The sequence below is a fragment of the Ovis aries genome, chromosome 1 (assembly GCF_016772045.2).
Source record: "Ovis aries strain OAR_USU_Benz2616 breed Rambouillet chromosome 1, ARS-UI_Ramb_v3.0, whole genome shotgun sequence".
In the NCBI taxonomy this organism is placed as follows: domain Eukaryota; kingdom Metazoa; phylum Chordata; class Mammalia; order Artiodactyla; family Bovidae; genus Ovis; species Ovis aries.
This window is the reverse complement of record NC_056054.1, coordinates 13,999,309-14,017,975: the sequence shown is the minus strand read 5'-3', so window position 1 is coordinate 14,017,975 and position 18,667 is coordinate 13,999,309. Positions and strand designations below refer to the sequence as shown.

Genomic DNA, 18,667 nt, shown 5'->3' with positions numbered 1-18,667 from the left:
AAACCACCCACGGTTGTGTGAGGGCTGCCAGGACTGCTGCACCAGGGGCTGCCAGATGCCTCGCCCATACCTCTGCATGGAGAGTGCTGTATCTTTCTGTCGCGTCTTTCAGCTTGGCCTTCACTAAGGTTCCGGTTGCTGACGCTTCCCTGCCATCATCGAGGCTGTTTCCTGTGTCCAAGACCTTCTGTCCTGAGATAGTCACAAATCGCAGGTCTCCTTTGTGGGAAATGACATCCTCCGAGAAGCTCCCCTGCCGCTTCAGCAGGGCGGGAAGGGCCTCGGGGCTGCTGCCTCCCTGATGCATGCTCTCCAGCTCTTTCTCAGATCGTTCCAGCCAGTTCTCAAACTCTCGATGGTCCTGCAGAAACTTCTGCAGCTCGTCCCGCAGCGTTTGCACCTGCTTCAGTTCTGCCTCCGACTGGGCCAGGGAAGTTGCATACTGCTCCTTCAGCTCTCCAAGCTTCTCTTGCAGCAGCTGTTGCTCCTCGGGTGTGAGGCTGTGGCCGTGCTGGTCCAGGAAGGCCTGGGCTGACTGCGTAGCCAGGATGAAATTCTGCTGCTGAGACAGCAATTCTTGGTGACGAGCCTGGCAAAAAGAATCCCCCCAAACAAAGGACTATCAGTAGGGATACCACAATGACTTGGTTATGTCTACAGCCGGAAGTAGGGAGAGATCTCAACAGGCCACTTTTCCAGCTGCTCAGATATCACCAATCTCTCTGAATTGCTAGGTATTATGCCATATGCTAATCCCAGGTGAACTGATTTACAAAGGATCTGACAGCTATCACGTGTTATCTCATCTGACTTGCGCCACCATCTGCGGTGCAGGTGGACTATATAATTCCCGCATCAAAGAGGGGATGAGTGAACGCCAAAAAGGTGCTGTATGTCTTAACAGAGGCCATGCAGATAATTATGGGACAAACTGCGACTAGAACTGGAGTCTCTTCACTAAACCACCCCAGGTCAAAGAGATGGTACAAGTGGCCAACTAAAACTACCCACACTGATGGAAGGAGTGAGCAAGCTTCACAAGTCATACGTGTGCCAGCATAAAACAGGTCATCTGCAAATGCTAAGCTGTGAAACACCTCACTCATATATCCTTGAAGAGTGTTCCTACTAGAAAATATCTTGGGAAATTAGTTTTTCAGATAAACAATTTGCATATGAGTAAGAATAAACTGTATTTCTGCATAGTACAGATAGTACAGGTAGTCTGCACTTTGTGTGTGCTATGTTTATGTGCGGACATGTGGACCATTTTTCTATTTAAAAAAGGGAACATAAGTTCTTTGAGGACAGTTGTGGTTGCTTTGTTTTGTTCCTAAAATGTTCTTCCCGAGGCTACCAGAAGACAGTGGCTGCTTAGGAAGTGTTCTTGACTGTCTGTACCGTGAATGCAACTCCCTAGAGAAGGACAATGGCAACCTGATAGCTTCAGCTTCTGACGCCCTCTCAGGGAAGCTGGGGTGACAAATGTATCTGGCTGAAAGAGAAGGAGGGGGCAGCACTACAGCTTGTCTGTGTACCGCCAGATGTCCCCACGCTCATCCACCCAAGGTAAGGTGGCTCCCTTCCCAGCTAGGATGGAGCTGCCATCAAGCAGTATCAGGAAGCGCCTGTGACAGCAGGGCCATTTCTGCTCTGTGCTAAGACTGCCGTGGCTTTAGGGTACACACGGCAGTGGATCTGCCAAGCGCAGGAAGTAGCTTGCAAGAGGCAGAAATGCTATGAATACAAAATAAGGCAATGGCCCACACAGGGTGTTCAACAGAAGCATTCCAGCTAAGCCAATTTTATTTGCTATAAAGGTGTCACTACTAACATATGGGACCCATGTGTCTTCTAAGTTCACTAAATATATAATAGTCTTTTGATCATGCACTACAATATGCCTGCACATGCCAGTTAATATCGTGGAGATGATGGGTCTGGTTGGTTTACTGGTTTATCTCCAATGCCTGTCATACAGTGGGTTCCTGATGATTGCTAAATGAATAAATGAGTAGAGGAAAGTAAGAAATGATTTCTTGAGAGCATCAGGGAACCATTAAAAAAGTTAAGCAGAAAGACAGCATTTAAGAAAGCTCACTTAGTAGTGTGGGAATGGACTTGAGGGTAAAAGTCAAGAGGCAAGGAAACCAATAGAAGCTACTGTAACACAAGGGAAAGCTGTGTTCTGAACTGCAATAATACCTCGATGGAGATAAAAAGTGTGATGTCTTTGAGAGATGTAAGAAGCACGGGATTTGATGACTGATTCAAAGTGGGAGAGGGAGGGAGGGGAAGGAATCTAGGGTCATGTTTTAGTCCAGGCAAGTGAGTGGGAATTTAGGAAGAACATGTCCGTTGGGGGAGAGGTACTTTAGAAGACAGGAGGCCCATTTCTCAGGTTGAGGTGCTTGTGGTTCCAAGCTGCAAACAGAGAGAAGGATGCGTACACTCAGGACAGCCATTTGGGCTGAAGACAAATACATGGAGATCACTAATACAAACAGGAAGTGAAGTGTCACAGGTGGATGAGATTACCTAAGGAAAGTATATTCTAAATGATTAAGATGAGACCTAGGCTACAACTTGGAAGTGCGTCAGTGTGTTTCAGAAGCTGGCCAGAGGAGAGGGAAGAGAATCACCAGGGAAGATACTGCTATGGAAACAAGGGGGAAACTATTTCCAGAGGAGTGGTCAAGGGTGTTAAGGCTGCTGAGAAATCAGAGATATGAAATGAGAAATTCTCACTGGATTTAGGGCAGGAGGTTATGGTGACTTGCCCAGGGCAGGAGAGATTCACTCAGCATTGTGAGAACAAGCTAATGTGCTCACCTTCAACTTCTCACACTGCTTGTCCAGCTTCTCCGGGGCTTCATTCAGCCCAGTGTGACTATCAGTGGTATCCAAGGCTCCTTTCTCCAGGTTGCCTGAGAGCTGCTCCATCTGTCCTTCTGATGATCTCACTGAGGTCACCCAGTCCAAGAGAGCATCGATCTTCCTCCTGTTCTCTGCCAGTTCCTTTGCTGCTTTACTCTGAAAGCCACAGGGGGAGTCTAGTGAGAAGGCCTTAAATACTCAGCGACCATATAACCAAAGGTTAAGTAAAGGGAAAGATGTTTAGGTCAAAAAAAAAGACAGAGAGAGAGAAACTCTAAGGCTGGGTATAAACAGTCTTTGCACCCACAAAGAAAAACAAGCATCTTCTAACTCTGTTGAAAAATAATCATTTAAAATGATCCCTAAATTTGATCTATAGCTCATCACTTTTAACAAAGGATTTGAATCCCAAGATTTGAAAAGGCTCTATTAAGTGGTGATTTTGTCCTGGCAACCCTCCAGGTTTTAACAGAATCCTTGCTAGGTATGCAGAAGTTACACACTACCTTGGTAGGATAAAAAATAGCATAATTACACTCGATTACCTGGCTGCTCGTCCTTAAAGAAATCCCAGACCACTCTCATCCGTTCCTCTGCCAAGTAGAGCACTGAATTCTGAAACTTGCCTCTCAAATTCTATGTTCTGAATCTTCAAGTATTTTATTAATAAAACAGGTTATGCTAAGTGGTATGCACATGTATTTCAGAATTCATCCTCAGGTAACGCACTTCTCTTTTCCACATTCTCCACCGCCCTAATCAGTGTACAAGTTCACAGCCAGACAAAGAACTCTAATTCAATTAGCCAGTGCCAAGTGGGGTGCAGAAGACCATGAGACTTCACCTTCTTTGGTTTATCCCAGTGCCATGATTTCCCACTGAAACTGTAACGGCAGTTTGAGGAGAACTGGAGGCCCATTAAGACTGCCCAGGCGTCTTCATTAGCACCCTTGGATCACCAGTCTAGATTCATGTTAAAAATATGCCCTGTGCTTTTTCCCCAAAGATGATGATGATGGTGATGGTGATTTGGAATATGAACTTTCTATCAACTATTCCTGACTTAAAGTCCTTCAGAATGTTTCTTATAAAAATAAATATCAACTCGTAGATCAGCTCCTGAATGAGCCCTTTTCCTCAATTCCATGCTCTCTGGAAGGCCATCAGCTTTTATTTGTGGAGGTACCAAATTTTTTTTTGAAAAACACCAAGCCTCACAGCAGTCTGGTTACCTTTTCAGTCTCCTGCTGTAAGGCTGAGGTCACCACTTCCTCCAGCTCCTTCTGGGCCAACTTTGTCCTTTCCTGGAGAGCTTCATACTGCTCCTTAGCCTGATGAAGTTTCTCCCGGAGAGCTGTCAACTCATCGGGACTCAGCTTAGTCTGGTTCTCTTCCAAGAACCCTTCAGTGTCTTTGACAACACTGGCAAATGAGGTGGCGTGATTCTGAATGTCATCCTGTAAATCCTTAACACACGAAAACAGATAGCAGAGGCTTCAACTTTAGCACTTCTAAGACCTCTCAACAGCACGAAGATGGAATGACTAGAATGACATTATCTGCAATGGACATGTGTCCCTGACTATAACTTGCTCAGGTTTATGCCTAAACCAATGCAGCTAATAAAATTTTAAATGCTTTTTAATTAAGAAGCTTCTAAAAATATTTAATTTTTTAAGAAAAAATTAAATTTCTAAGAAGATATTTAGTGAAGATATAAAAGGAAAATGCCCACAAATATGATTTTTGTTTTGCAATGACTTATCCTCAAAGAGATCATTCTTCTGTAAAGCAGAGCTGACAATGGGACTTTAACAGTGTTGAGACCTGGCTGGTTCTTCGTAACTCTCTCGGTTATCACTCCTGAACCCTCAAGTAGCCTACAAGACCTAGCACGATCTGGGTCCTGCCTCCTTCTCAGGCTTATCGTTCACTAATCTTCCTTTTGTTCTTTGCAGTACAGTCAAACTAGCTTTTTTCCAATTCTTAAGTACTGTGCTTGATTGCAATTCCACCTTCAGACTGATGCACAGGCCCCTGTCTGGCATGTCTTCTTCCTCCTTCCACCCCTTCATGCATCCACCCCTATGTATCCTTTGATTCTCAGTTTAAGTGATACTTCCTTAAAGGAATCTTCTGAAAGACAAGTCAAGATTGGGTCTGTTATATGTTCTTATGTAACATTTCGTTTATAGATATAATAGTGAATACATCAGAGAAGGCAATGGCACCCCATTCCAGTACTCTTGCCTAGAAAGTCCTATGGACGGAGGAGTCTGGTAGGATGCAGTCCATGGGGTCGCTAAGAGTTAGACACGACTGAGCGACTTCACTTTCACTTTCATGCATTGGAGAAGGAAATGGAAACCCACTCCAGTGTTCTTGCCTGGGGAATCCCAGGGATGGGAGAGCCTGGTGGGCTGCCGTCTGTGGGGTCGCACAGAGTCAGACACGATTGAAGTGACTTAGTAGAAGTAGTAGTGAATACATTATCTGCTCATTTTCGTGATTATCTGTGTAAAGTCTGTCTCTTCCATGACACTGTAAGCTTCATGAGAGCAGGGATATTTAACCATTATGTTGCGGGCACTAGTCACTGGGCCTGGCACATAGCAAGCCTTTCTAACTACTTGCTGAAGGGATGAAAAAAGTGAGTTAACTCTTACTGACCTTCAGGTCACTTTGGTTCTTCTGCAAAGCAAAGAGATCCTGCTGGGTGGCTCTACCCTGATGGCCAGCCAATGCTCTTTCTGCCTGTCCCACCCAGCTGCAAAGATCCTCCAGTTTCTGGTGACAGGTATTTTGTTGTTTCTGCAGGGTCTAATTAAAATGCAAAGGGGCCAAGAGATAATTAATGATTCTCATTTTATAAATATAAGATAACTCCCTGAAATGTAAAACAGGAAGGTTATATCACAAGGATGGAAAAGTTGGTGGGAGACTAGAGCAGGAAAAGGCACAGAAACCATATTCAGAAAGTTCCCCTCGTTCGGACAGTCTATTGGTCTAGATCTATGGCCTGAATTACAATTAGGAGTGATTTCAGGTGAGAATGCTCTGAGGTTTTGGTTTGGAAGCTCGTTTGCCAGACTGTTTATTATCCATGGAAATGGAGAAGAGAGAGCCTAGATGCTTAAAATCCATAGATGATACTGGGTATGATAATAAATGACAGGTTCTGATCACTTCTATAGGAACTGGATGATACACTACATATGAAGTCATAATATGGAAAATTAGAAGGACTGGACTAGGAGGAAAAATCAAGAAACTGGATAATTTATAAGCTAATTGAGCTTCTTAATAATTAATCTGACTTTATATAAATCAAATGTCTCACGAATGCAGACACCCATTAAATGGAATGATTACTTGCCAGGCGTGAGGGGCTTGACTATTTTGAGAAGGGAAGTGCCCAAGAATAGCAATGGGCTCTGTCCTTCAGGTGTCTACACCAATAGCCAAGAGAAAAGCCGGCCCGAGGGGAGCAGGGATTTGCTTCTGTGCCTGATCCTTTTCCAGACCTCTCAGTCACATGACGCTGAAGCACCTGACTGAGCAATTGAGCATGATGTGTTCTCCTGATCATCCTTCTAAGACCATTTTTCCACCAGTTTCTACCTTCTGATGGCATTTTGAGTCACCTGCACTTACAAACAGGTGCCCAAATTGGCCCTCTCTCCCCCGCTTTAGGACAAATAGAAAGGCTCTGGAAGAGAACTCCTAAGAGCTCTTCAGCTGTAAAACGGGATCTTCATGGGTTAGGATGGGTGCAGACTGAATCTGAAAAAAGCAAAGCAAACAAGTTAACACATAGACAAACACATGCATTCAGGGCAAATATAGAGAGAAGCAGAGCATTTCTGACAATAATAAGGTTAATAAATGTCGTGGAATTAATTACACGCTTAAAGAGAATGTTCACATGCAACTGGACCATCTTCTGCAGCTCAGGGGCCTACCCTGGATGTGGGCTGTATTTTAAGGTGGCCCAGACCTTTGCTCTTACATTAATTATCCATAAGCTACACCAAGCTGTATGAAATCCAAGTGAGGACACTGCAAATTTCCAGATTTAGAGGGTAACCTATCATATTTCATTACTATCTTACTTCAATTTTAATATAGTTGAAACAACTAAGCAGTAACAAGGGACATACAGACTTCACTAAATATCCTTTAAGCCTGACTCAAAAGCTCAATTCTACTATGCACAATATTTAATAAAAGAGACACTGAGACAGTTTTACTGGTGATAACAATTCTAATACTATCTTGCTGAATTTCAATTTATTATTCATACAGAAGAATGGCATAAGCATCATTCTTGGTATCCTAAGGTTACGACGTTACCATGCAATTATGTTGAGTTCTACAACAAGAGGGTTGTGATAGAAGGTGGTGAGATGATTAGCCTCCTGGCTGCCTGCAAAATTTACCAATGTTGCTTCTACAGTTTTCCACAACTGAATAAGCACTAGAAACAACAGGGTGAAGAAAGGTGCCAAAAAATAAATTTTCAAAGGTGCTAAAGAATTAATATGATTCTGATAAAAATCTTTTTTGTCAGCTGTCTGAAGGTGGTCAAGGAATCTTACTGTTGATCATCTGAAAAGCCCCAGTATAAAACTAACCTCAGGACCATTCTTCTCAAGAGCTCAGAGTATCTAACTGCTCCTAACAGCCCTCAAAAGAATACTGAGGGAGAGTAGGGGAAAGACAGGCTGGGGATAAAATTCTCATTTCCAAGTCAGAGACAATGAGACACAGTTACAGTAGAGTCTAACTAAGAAGAAAACACCTTGCACATGCATACTCACGTAAACACACATATTCTCTCACGCATACATAAAACCAGAAACGCAGCAAGAAAGACAGTCAAAACAGCTGTCTCCAGGACCAGAACCAAACTGGCCGGACCAATCAACAGTGGTAAACACAGGCTCCTGGAATCATGACAGACGGAGTCTGGCCAGAAAACCCAAAGACAGAGGACATCCCAGGGACCAACTGAGCCCAGCCGCTGGTTCAGTCTGACCTTGACCTGGGCAGCCTGCTCCATCTGTTGAAGACGGTCCCGCAAGGCATCCCCCTGAGCTGCAGTCTCTTCTACAAGGTCCTGGAAGGACCTCTGCAGTTCATTCAGAAGCCTCAGCATCTGCCGGTTCTGCTGAGGAGACAAGTCCTGGGCATGCTCAGAGATCAAGAACTGAATATCAAAGGCAAGTGCATCCAGTTGAGATTTCCTCTCAGCCAGGGGTTGTTTCAAGTCCTAAGGGAAATGGGCAAAGGAAGAAAAGAGAAAAGAAACTTCTAATTCTCTATAGAAGCAGAAACTATTGGTTCTAATCAAAGAATCAACATTATCAAACAGAAGTTAATTTCCTGTATTTTTAAAAGTGACACTGATTATTGATTATTTCTAGGGCCAACCCACAATGGAAGTCTCTCTCACTTCTGGCCTCTCCAGAGTCCTCACATATTATAGCTAGGTTTCCTTTAACTATAATTAAAGGAACAGTAAATTAAATCAACCACTGATTTCTAAATGCACTATACTTTCCATTATTTATATTAACAGAATTATAGCACTGCTAATCCCAAGTATCTGTGAAAACATGCTGTACTTTGGAAAGCATAGCATGAATTTTTGGTCTGAGACAGATCTAATTGTATTTTATTAGGTTCAAATAACTATTTGTATTTGTCTAGCCCTGAGATACTGGTAAGCCAGAAATAAGAAAATATTCAATTTCTTAGTGGTTCACTAAAATTTGACTTTTAAATAGTTACATATGTTATACATTTAAAACTGTACAAAAATGTTAAACACATTATACATTTTAAAACTGTAAAGGATTACAGTCAGATAAAGCAGTAAAAAACTGCCTAAACACTAGAATTTACCTGCTTTTAGACAATTAAAAAGCATGCAATATTCCCACAAACTTTTAGTAATCATTACCCATATTATACTGGATGCAATTAAAAAACCATAAAAATAAGTAAGATATCTGCATGTCCATCACTTTGAAATTGGGGGCAGTCAGCAATCCTGCAAAGCAAGCTTTTAGGAAGACTACCTGCATATTTATCATATGACTATACTTCCTTTGTCTGTGCACACATGGATTTGGGAAACTCACTAGGAAAATGAGGCTTAGACTGTGGCTCTCTCCCCATAATGGAATTCATATAATTTATAACTAGGCAAGGACACCAATATAGGAGGTGCTCTGTGTTTTTATATTTCATACTATGTCACAGGAATTTTTGTCACCCTTGCTTCTTTCAAAACTCTTGTCAGTGAACAAAGTCTGCTACTCATTCCTCCATTGGTGTATTTGGATTAAAGGGTACAAAAGCAGAAGGCAAGTCAACTCTTGCAAGATAAAGAGGGGCAAGGATGCATACAAGGGAAACCTGACCACAGATAGCATTTAGGTCTGTACCTCCCAAGACTGGGAGAGGCTGGAATAGGAGGGAACATCTCTAGTCCTGCTCTGACTTCAGAAAGAATTTGAGAGGAATAGCTATAGCAGAGGGTAGCTAAACCAGTGTGAGCATTATCTGAAATTAAGTATAATTCTAAAGAAACAGCGTTGGGGGCAGGAGAATCCTCAGCTCAAATATATCTCAGAATCTTTAACTTTTTCTCTCACTGACTTACAAAAAAGAATCAATTAACTTGGAGTTTAACAAGAAGAAAACCACCTCTCAAGACGAGGGGTTGGTCATCTACACTCCCCAAGCGAGACCTGCCCGTCATCCGGTGTTGTTAATAAAGTTTTACTGCAACATGTCTACAACCGTTTGTTCATATGCTGCGTATGGCAGCTTTCATGTTTCTGCAGCAGAGATGAACAACTGCCACAGAAACAGGTCACAGGCAAGACCTAAAATATTCACTATCTGGCCCTTTACAGGAAAAGTTCACAAAGACTTTTTATTTCTCAAATGGAAAGTCACACTTTCTAAGAAAGGCAAGTACAGATACTGGTCTGCCTAGCAGAGACATGAAATTAAGACAACACAAAAGGGCAAATAAAACATGCTTGAGAGCTGGCGGCGCGCTCACCTCACACCGTTGGAGGCGGTGATTCAGGCTGTCCGCATCCGTTTCACTGTCATATTGCTTGCTGTTCAGAATAGCACGGGTATTGCCAACCCAGGCTCTCAGATCTTGAAGTCTGCCTTCTAGCTGTTCGTACTGATTTAACACTCTAGTCTAAGAAATAAATGGCAAGTTAGATGATAAATCTCTCCAAGCCTGCCCAGACTCTGTGAGCCTTTGTAAATAAAAACAAGAAGCTACCTTCTGTCCTTCCAAGGCACTCTGGAGGTGGAGCAGTCTGGAACCCCAGGTATCACTCACAGAGCTGAGGGACTTTTGAAGATTCTTGGCATCTTTTTCTAGCGCCTTCAGCAGTTGAGCTGGGACTTCCTGAGGCTGGTTGATGATAATCTGATCCACACACTCTAATTCCTGGCTCACCACCTTGGACAGATCCTTTAGCTCCTTGTCTAATACCTGAGGGCATAAACTGGAGTTACCTCCAAAATCAAGACTAGAAATCTTGCTGTCTTAGAATCACCTATAAACACATTATTCTGTCACCACGTTTACACAGGCTTTAGGGCTTATAAAATGTTTTTATAGACCTTCATTAGTTTTTCTGTTGTTCTCACAATTAATCATTCTTGAGGAGGCAGAGCAGACATCATAATCCTGAATTTATAGGACAGATGCCTCAGTGCTTAAAAATGTGAATTTGTTTTTCCCTGAGGTCACCCAGCTGATAAGCAGTAGAGCCCAGACTTGCAATCAGGTTTTCTGACTCAGGGCAATGCTTCTTGCTCTATAACTTGCTACCTCTCCAAGAGTGTCATTATGCTTTAAATAATGTGATGCAATCAATAAGTCAACCAAAGGACAACTCTTCCACTCTGAAGTTCAAGCACGTGGAACCAAAGAACATAAAAATACCCCAAGCCAGCTTTAATACCCAGCTATTCCTCAATATTCTGCTCCTCAGCAGAAAAGCCAGAAACAAGCTCTAGAAGAGCCTGGTAGTTCTTTGGGCATCATCCTCACCTCCCCTTCAGCCATCCTGCCCAAGGCCACCCTCGGGACAGAGAGAGCTGGTAAACCTCTACAATCTCTGTGCTCCTCACAACTCCAACCCTGCGACAATGCTCAGCCTCCAGCTGCAGTGAAGAAGTTACTCCTCCTCCCACTCAAGGCTGTCTGTGTCTACGTCTTTCCATGTCTCAGGGACCTCATTCCATCAGTGATCACTTATTCTCTTCCCTAACTTCAAGTTCTCCTTTTCTACTGGTTCTTTCTCCTTAGCCTAAAAATCCACTCAAAACATTCCTCTTCCAATACATCTCCTCTAGCTAGCGTCCTATCTCTCTTTCCTTGCCTGCATTACCAAGCTTCTGGAAAGCATGACCAAATTAACTGTCTCCACCTTCCAACATCCTGTTTATTCTCATTGCAATCTGGTTTATATCCCATCACTAGACTGTAGCTGTTCTTATCAGGGTGCCCGGTGACTCTCAGCCACTGAATCCCACTTTTAGTCTTTACTGTACTCAGTCCCCCTACTGTATCTAATACTGCTGACCAGTATCTAATCCTGCCCACTGTCTCTAATACTCCCTTGAGTCTCTTATGCTTTGGTTTCTGAGACTAGTACCCCATGCTGTCCTTCATAGATCTCTAATTATTTCAAATCTACTTTCTGTCCATTAAATAGCAGCGCTTTTGAACATGTTCTTTCTTCAGAAGCTTCTCTTGTGGTGTCTTCTCTCCTTTTCCCAAGCTGATGGGCCTGGAGGAAGTCTCTGGGAACCTACCTTGGCCTGACACAGCAGATCCTGGAGCTCTGCCAGGTTGAGCTCCAGAGGTTGAATCTGTTTGGTCCTCATTTCAATGTCCCGTAAAAGAGACAGATAGGATACCAACTTCTCATCATGTTCTAGGCAGAGCTGCCGGGTAAATACGTTCTGTGGAGCCAAAAAGAAAACTCACTCAAATCTGACATTCTCCTTTAAGCCTGCCTTTAAAGCAGAAAGGGTCATTGAACAGAATAGAAATTTTTACTACACACTGCATGGAATGAAATAAATTGTGTTATTTTATCTAAATTGTCTCAACTCAATAGACAGAAAAGCAATTCATTAATTTCCTCAAGGAGCACAAGCTGAAGATTATCAATCTATAAGCATCATTTTAGCAAAAACCTCTTCTGACTTTAGGTACCATAACCTCAGTATTTGAACTTAGCTTCAATGATACCCTTGCAAATTTCGGAAAGACATTCAGGGCTACTACCTAATTTTCCAACAATTATGTTACAAACAGATGACAATAAACTAAGTTATATCTTAGAGAATCCTCTCGTTGTCCTTAAGTAGATGTATATACACAATTAATCATACCTATGAAAACTCAGTATCCAGTCAAGAGTTTTAGCATGAAATTAGCCATAACAAGTACATACACACGCACAAATACACCACTGGGTAACTTACTTTAGTAGCTCTGAAGGGCTCCGGGTTCACACTCACTCCCCCTGGTACAGTCATCAAGGGGGTCTGTTCGCTGCCAGGGCTTGCTCTGAGCTTCCCCTGTGGTGTCTTCTCATCCATTTTCATTGTTGGGCATGATACTGGGGGCACCATCTCCTCTTCACTGGTGTCTGGAATAGGACTAATGGTGGCTTCCTGCTGTCCTGTACTATCGTTTTGAGACACCTCTCTGGACAGCTTCTCTGGGAGAAGGGACACCGAGACTCTGGGAACCCTCTGAGTCACTATGCCTTCAAAGGACCCTACTTCTGTGCCTGTAACTATAAGATTTGACATTCGTAGAGATTCCTCTCCAGGTATTTCCTGAGTTGTCACTATTTTAGAGTCAAGAATTCTGCCATGTTCACGATCACTTTTGTTGTCCTGAGGATGAAGGTCCTTTCTGTCTGAGAATTCCAGATTACTGACTTCTTTGGAGCCTCCTTTAATTTCTTCCAATTTAACAGTGCTTGTTGAGTCAAAAGGTACTTCTTGGTATGATTTCTCTTTATATTCATTAGATAAGAAAGTCAGATCTTTGGTTTGCCTAATCTTAAAAGTAACACAAGAATCTTGATGATAATTGGCCTCCTGTCTGGTGGTTCCTTGGAAAGACTTGTCTGTTGTGAAAACTGCGGCTGTGTCTGCAACTTGGACTCCTCCAACCGGTTCCTGGTAGTGCAATCCTTCAGGCCTTGGGATCAAAGAGGAGATCCCAACAATAATTTCTTGAGATTCACTGACTTGATTAGAATTGAAGGAGGTTAAAGCATCTTGATTTCTTACAGAAATTCCTTTGGGTTTTATTTGGGAAGAAGAGTCTTCAGTTTCACCAACAACAGAAAAGCCCAGATCCTTGTCAGTTTCCTTCCCTTTTTCCCGTGCAGTTATCTCCATACATTGATTCTCTACACTGGAGTCCTGGTCATCACTAGTGGCAGTTTCCTGATTCAGCTTTCCTTCTGAAAGAGCTGCTGGTCTGCGGGTCTTGCCGTGTTCTTCTACAGTCTTCTTCCCTCTCTTCCCCTTCTCCGTGGTTTTCATTGGTTTCGGTATAACCTGCTGAATTAGCAATTTGTCTAAAGTTTCATGATTTGACTCTTGCACTTCTGAAATAATTCCTCCTTGGCTTTCCCTTACTTCTTTAGAATCTAGACCTGGTACAGGCTGTTTCATATGAGAAATAATTTCTGTTTGTACTATAATTTCTTGCTCTTTGTTTGTATTTTCTCCCATAGTTGTATAAGCCACCTCTTTGGGGTTAAAATCACAAATTTCTGATTGAAGATATGTCTCTGAATCTTGGCCCAGTGATTTACCTTTACCATCACTAGGAATTATGACCCCAAAAGATTCCTTAGTATCTGGAGAAGATCTCTTATTTTGGTCATCGCATTCCAATCCCTTTAATGAAATTTCCCTGCTCTTGTTTACCTCCTCCCCATTAGAAACTCTCACGTCAATGTTTTTTTGTGCAGACTGGTTTTCAATTTGAAATAATTTCTCACTTTCTCCTTTACCACAACTCATTTCAGCGGGCTGACTATGAGCAATTAACATTTCCTTTCTTAGAAATTCCTTCTTTATTTCACATACTTCAATTCCATCTTGCTTTTCAATGTGAGCCTGGTGATCACCAGACTTAAATGTATCTACTTGGATTATAGTTGCCAGTTCAGGACTGATAAGTCTTTTCTCAATAGCTTCCTTTAAAGTCACTCTCTGATTAGTGAATATGTCAATAATTCCTCCATCCAATACCTGCCGAGATGCAATAATTCTGACCATGTTTTCATCTACTAATTTCTGTTCCAGAGCTGATGCCAATGTCAATCTTTTTCCTGTGGCAGGGTCTATGATTCCCCCAGCATTTGCCTGGGCTTCCAGAACCTTCAGCGTAGCTGCAAAGTCTACTTTTCCAAGCTTAATTGCTTGAGACAATGTAAGTACTTTGTCACTCGCTCCATCTTTAATGTCTGAAAAGGGGATTACTTCTAGATATCTTTGCCCAGATTCAATATCAATTTTACACTTTTTCACTAATTCTGAATAGGGAACAATTCTGTAACTCTCAGGATCTATAATCCCATTCATCATTCCTGAAGACAGTGTTGCTTTATTAGTTAATCGTCCTTCCTTTTCAGCTTCTGCCAGGGTCAATTGCTGGCCAGAAATGAGATCTACAAAACTTCCAGCGAAGGCCTGCATTTCTTGGATTTCTCTCTTCAGGTCCGGCGTTACAAGATCTAATTTCATGGCTTCGGAGAGGGAAATAGTTTCCTTTGTCTCAGGATGAGAGAACTGAAGGAGGCTTAAGGTCTCAACTTTTCTGAGTTCCTTGGCTAAGTCTTCATCAATGATGCCATGCTTAAAGGCATTATCAACAGAAAGTCTCACTCCAGATATATGGTGAATGATACCTCCATCTACCACCTGCTTTGTCAACAACTGAATGGCCTCACCTCTCTCCAAAAGTCCTCTGTCAATGGACTGCATGACTGTTAAAGGGGCTTTGCTGTCAGGGTCCATAATTCCAGTTGTTTCCATTTGTAAGCTAATTAATCTCTCCCTAACTGTGTTTTCAGCATCTCTGCCTTTGGAAGCTTTCTCCAGTTTTATAAGCTCTGGCTGGTCAGCACTGTCCACCAAGCCAAGATTTGAGGCTAAAGTTACTGAAACCTTTTTGCCTCGTTTCAGGTCAATGATTCCACCAGTCACCACCTGCCCCTCTAAAATTCTGGTGGCTGTTTGTGTGTCAAGAAGTCCAATGGCAACTGCTTCCTTCACAGAGCACAGCGTGCGGGTATGAGGGTCTAAGACACCACTTATAGCTTTGTCTGCCACGAGGACATTGTGCAACAACTTCTCATCCATCAGACCTTCATCAATGACTTCTTCTGTTGTCAAAGACTCGCAGGTCTGAGAGTCAAAGAATCCCTGAAACATGTTCATCTTTCCCATAAGTTTCACAGCAGTGTGACTGGGCACAAGGCCTTGGGCTATTGCTTCACTTAGTAAGAGCTTTTGGCCTGTCTGTTCATGAAGGATACCGCCCTCTACTAATTGTGCAGCTAGTGTACTCAAGGCAGCCTCCTCAAGCAATTCTGAAGCAGCACTGCCTGGCAGGGGAGTTTCACTGCCATCAGCTTCCTTGTCTGTCATCATCCTGCTACCGCCTGCCACACTGAGACTTTCTGGACTTTGTGGATGGTCATCCCTACCCAGAGGTGACTTACTTAATGCTTTCTTCTTGTCTAGAGAATGAATATTCTTATCCTTTTCAGACCTGAGTTCCGATTCTAAAGCTAGAGTTTTCACGACCTGAAGTTGTGACTTTCTGCTTCGGGCTTTTATGAGAGGTCTTCCAGTTTCACCTAGAGGACACTCAGTTTCAAGTGTGTCTGCTTGCTCTTTCTGACCCATCGAGGAAGTCCTTCTGAGAATCTGCCGTTCTTCTTTCAGTGACTCAGCAGAGAGCAGGGTTTTGTCCTCCACCACAGTCACATCCTCTGCTTTCTCAGGAGGTACTGTAAGGAGAAATTCTCTATTGACATTTTCTCTGGTAGACACTTCTATTTGTTCTTCCTTTTTGGTATCAAACAACTGTCTTTTAAACTCTGATTTGACTTTATCTATGACCTTCAAAGTATCAACATTTGGATTTCCCACTTTTTGTTGCCCTACAAACAGGTCCATTTGGGGGTTCTCTATAGAAGAGCATTCTGTTTCTACAACGATCTTTTTGCCTTTTGCTTCAGTGCAATTCACCTGATCGGCATCTTCTTTGCTTTGAGAAGAAAACTGGAACTCATGTGACCTCACACTCAGCTCATCACAGAAAGTTTCCGTCATTTTCACATTCACTGCTTCTTGTAATTTCTCAGCAGCTTCTAGCCTCTGATGCCCACTTCCAAACACTTCTGGAGGACCTGTTTGATCACCTCTTGCTGTTAGTGCCTCTATCAGCTCATTGTCCAACAGGAGCAGCCTCTGCCCATCCCTCACGTTAATATAGCTGTGAGTCATCAGTTGAAACAGCAGCTTCTCGTTGTGGCTTGTGGCACCCTCGGTTTGGCCTGTGCTACACAGCACACCTGCCGCTCCAGGATTTGTGTTCAACTTGCCTTGTTCTAAAGAGTCTGCTAATTGCATGTGGGGCATCACATCAGGGATGCAAACTGACTTCAAGTTATTAGCAAGACTTTTGTCTAACATACCATTTTCAATTGCTTTTTCCCAGGACCAAATCTCTGTAGTTGCTGGTAGAAATATGGCTTTAATATGCTGTCGGTCACTAAGGATTTTATGAGCTAGTTCTGTAGACACAATACCTTGTTCCAGGGCATCTGTAATTGGGAGAATCTCTCCAGACTCAGGCCATAGCAACCCCATGAATGACCAAAGGGACTCCAGAATCACAAGGGCAATCTTAGCAGTTACCAGATCATGGCTCACTGCTTCATCCACTGTCAGCCTACGCCCAGTGACAGTATCTATGATCCCTCCTGTCTGAAGCTGCCTTATGAGGAGAGCACAGGCCATATCTTGGTCAATCAAGTTATGTCTCACAGCCTCTCCTACTGTAAGTCTGTGTCCTGTTCTTGGATCTACTATGCCTCCAGCAAAAAGCTGAGCTTCCAGCAGCCGGACAGTAACCTGCCTATCTATCAGCCCTTCCTGAACGGCACGGAAAATACTAACCTTCCGGCCTGATTTCAAGCTCACCATTCCCCCTGCCAACTGCTTGACAGGCAGCAATTTCAATCCTGATTCCTGGTGGACAATACATCTCTGCATCAGATCCAGTAAATCTATTTTCTCAGCTGTGTTTGGGTCTATCAAGTTCTTGGATGATCTCAGGTGGGACTCTAACCCTGAGTGAAGCCATGCAGAAATGAGGCCTTGGTGAAAAGCCTCCTCTAGGTTAATACAGTTCTCATCATTGGGGAGACTGAAACCTCCAGTTGCCAGGTGAGCTTCTAAGATTTTCAGTCCAACTTTCTCACTGATTATTTTCTTTTCAATTGCTTCTGCCACAGAAAGAGGGCCTTTGTTTTCAGTGAGCCTGCTGATTAAGGACAGGGCATCCTGTAGCTCTTGGAGCTGCTGGTACATCTGAGGATTAATGAGGTTTCTGGCTAGGCCCTCCTCCAAAGACAGCTTTTCACAGGTCTCAGGGGCAATGAGGCCAGACAGGATAACCTGGGATTCCAGGAGCACCAGGCCTGTGTCTTGGTCAATGAGGCCCTTTTGCATTGCTCTGAAGATGGGAAATATCTCCACTGTGCCTAGGTCAATCACCCCAGCCACTGCTCTGCAGCCCTACAAGAAAAAATGAAAAGAACAATGAATCAGAGAAGCACAATTGTTGAAAGGAGTCATTCAAAGAACTACAGTATATCAAATTCCGACCACAAGAAAAACCCAGCCTGAGATGAGCCCCAACCTGTAGGAAACATCCTGAAGCCTGGCAAGTGTTAATGCTAAAAAAGATTTTTTCTAACCTATAGAATGTTTAACATAGACAGAAGTCTACAGAGTACCCAAGGGATGGTAGCATTAAGCGTATCTGAGTGACAAGCTCTACAAAGTAGCAAGCAATGAAAGTGAGGAGACAGCTATTTCTAAGACTAAATCACCAAAAAGGCTCTTACAGACATACCAGTTCCCCCAAAGTGAGAATTCGACCTCACATAACAACTTCTCAGGGTTGCAATCCATGCAGAAGACTCTTGAAGTAGCACTTCCCTGCTGAGGAGTTCAGTGGGATCAGTCCATGGGGTCAGAAGACAGATATACGCAGCCCAAGAGCCACACAACAGCTGTGCAGCTCCATAGATGGCCCTGTGTATGTTACTCAGGCAGGTGTTGAGCAACTAGGGTGGCCACATTTTTGGTGGCCAATGCTAGCATTTGCCATGGCAACAGCTCTGAGTTAAATTAGCTCTAGGAATTGGAAGCAGCAAGTCAAGGAAGGAGCAGACAAAGGTCCCTTGACTCTGAAACCACTAATAAATTTTCCTCTAGTCCAGGCTAGAACAGGTAATACAGTCGTCACAATGATGGCTACTATTTACTAGGCACTTAATATATTTATATGCTTCCCTCGTGGCTCAGAGGGTAAAGCGTCTGCCTACAATGCGGGAGACTCAGGTTCGCTCCCTGGGTCGGGAAGATCCCTGGAGAAGGAAATGGCAACCCACTCCAGTACTCT

General features: G+C 43.2%; 1 protein-coding gene across 6 annotated transcripts in view; it reads right to left on the bottom strand.

Moving 5' to 3' along the window:
• The window catches only part of MACF1 (microtubule actin crosslinking factor 1), a 326,239-nt gene that overhangs the window by 107,016 nt on the left and 200,556 nt on the right, over positions 1-18,667 (bottom strand). For 4 of the 6 annotated variants that reach the window (XM_060395413.1, XM_060395429.1, XM_060395401.1 and 1 more), the window contains exons 36-44: positions 12,418-17,775; positions 11,740-11,889; positions 10,193-10,408; positions 9,956-10,105; positions 7,916-8,149; positions 5,548-5,697; positions 4,110-4,343; positions 2,833-3,033; positions 71-589 (exon numbers count right to left, since the gene is read on the bottom strand). In XM_060395413.1, the coding sequence (XP_060251396.1) occupies positions 71-589; positions 2,833-3,033; positions 4,110-4,343; positions 5,548-5,697; positions 7,916-8,149; positions 9,956-10,105; positions 10,193-10,408; positions 11,740-11,889; positions 12,418-17,775 (7,212 nt within the window). The remainder of the gene's footprint in view (positions 1-70; positions 590-2,832; positions 3,034-4,109; positions 4,344-5,547; positions 5,698-7,915; positions 8,150-9,955; positions 10,106-10,192; positions 10,409-11,739; positions 11,890-12,417; positions 17,776-18,667) is intronic. The other 2 variants (XM_060395472.1, XM_060395499.1) reach the window with 1 other exon arrangement.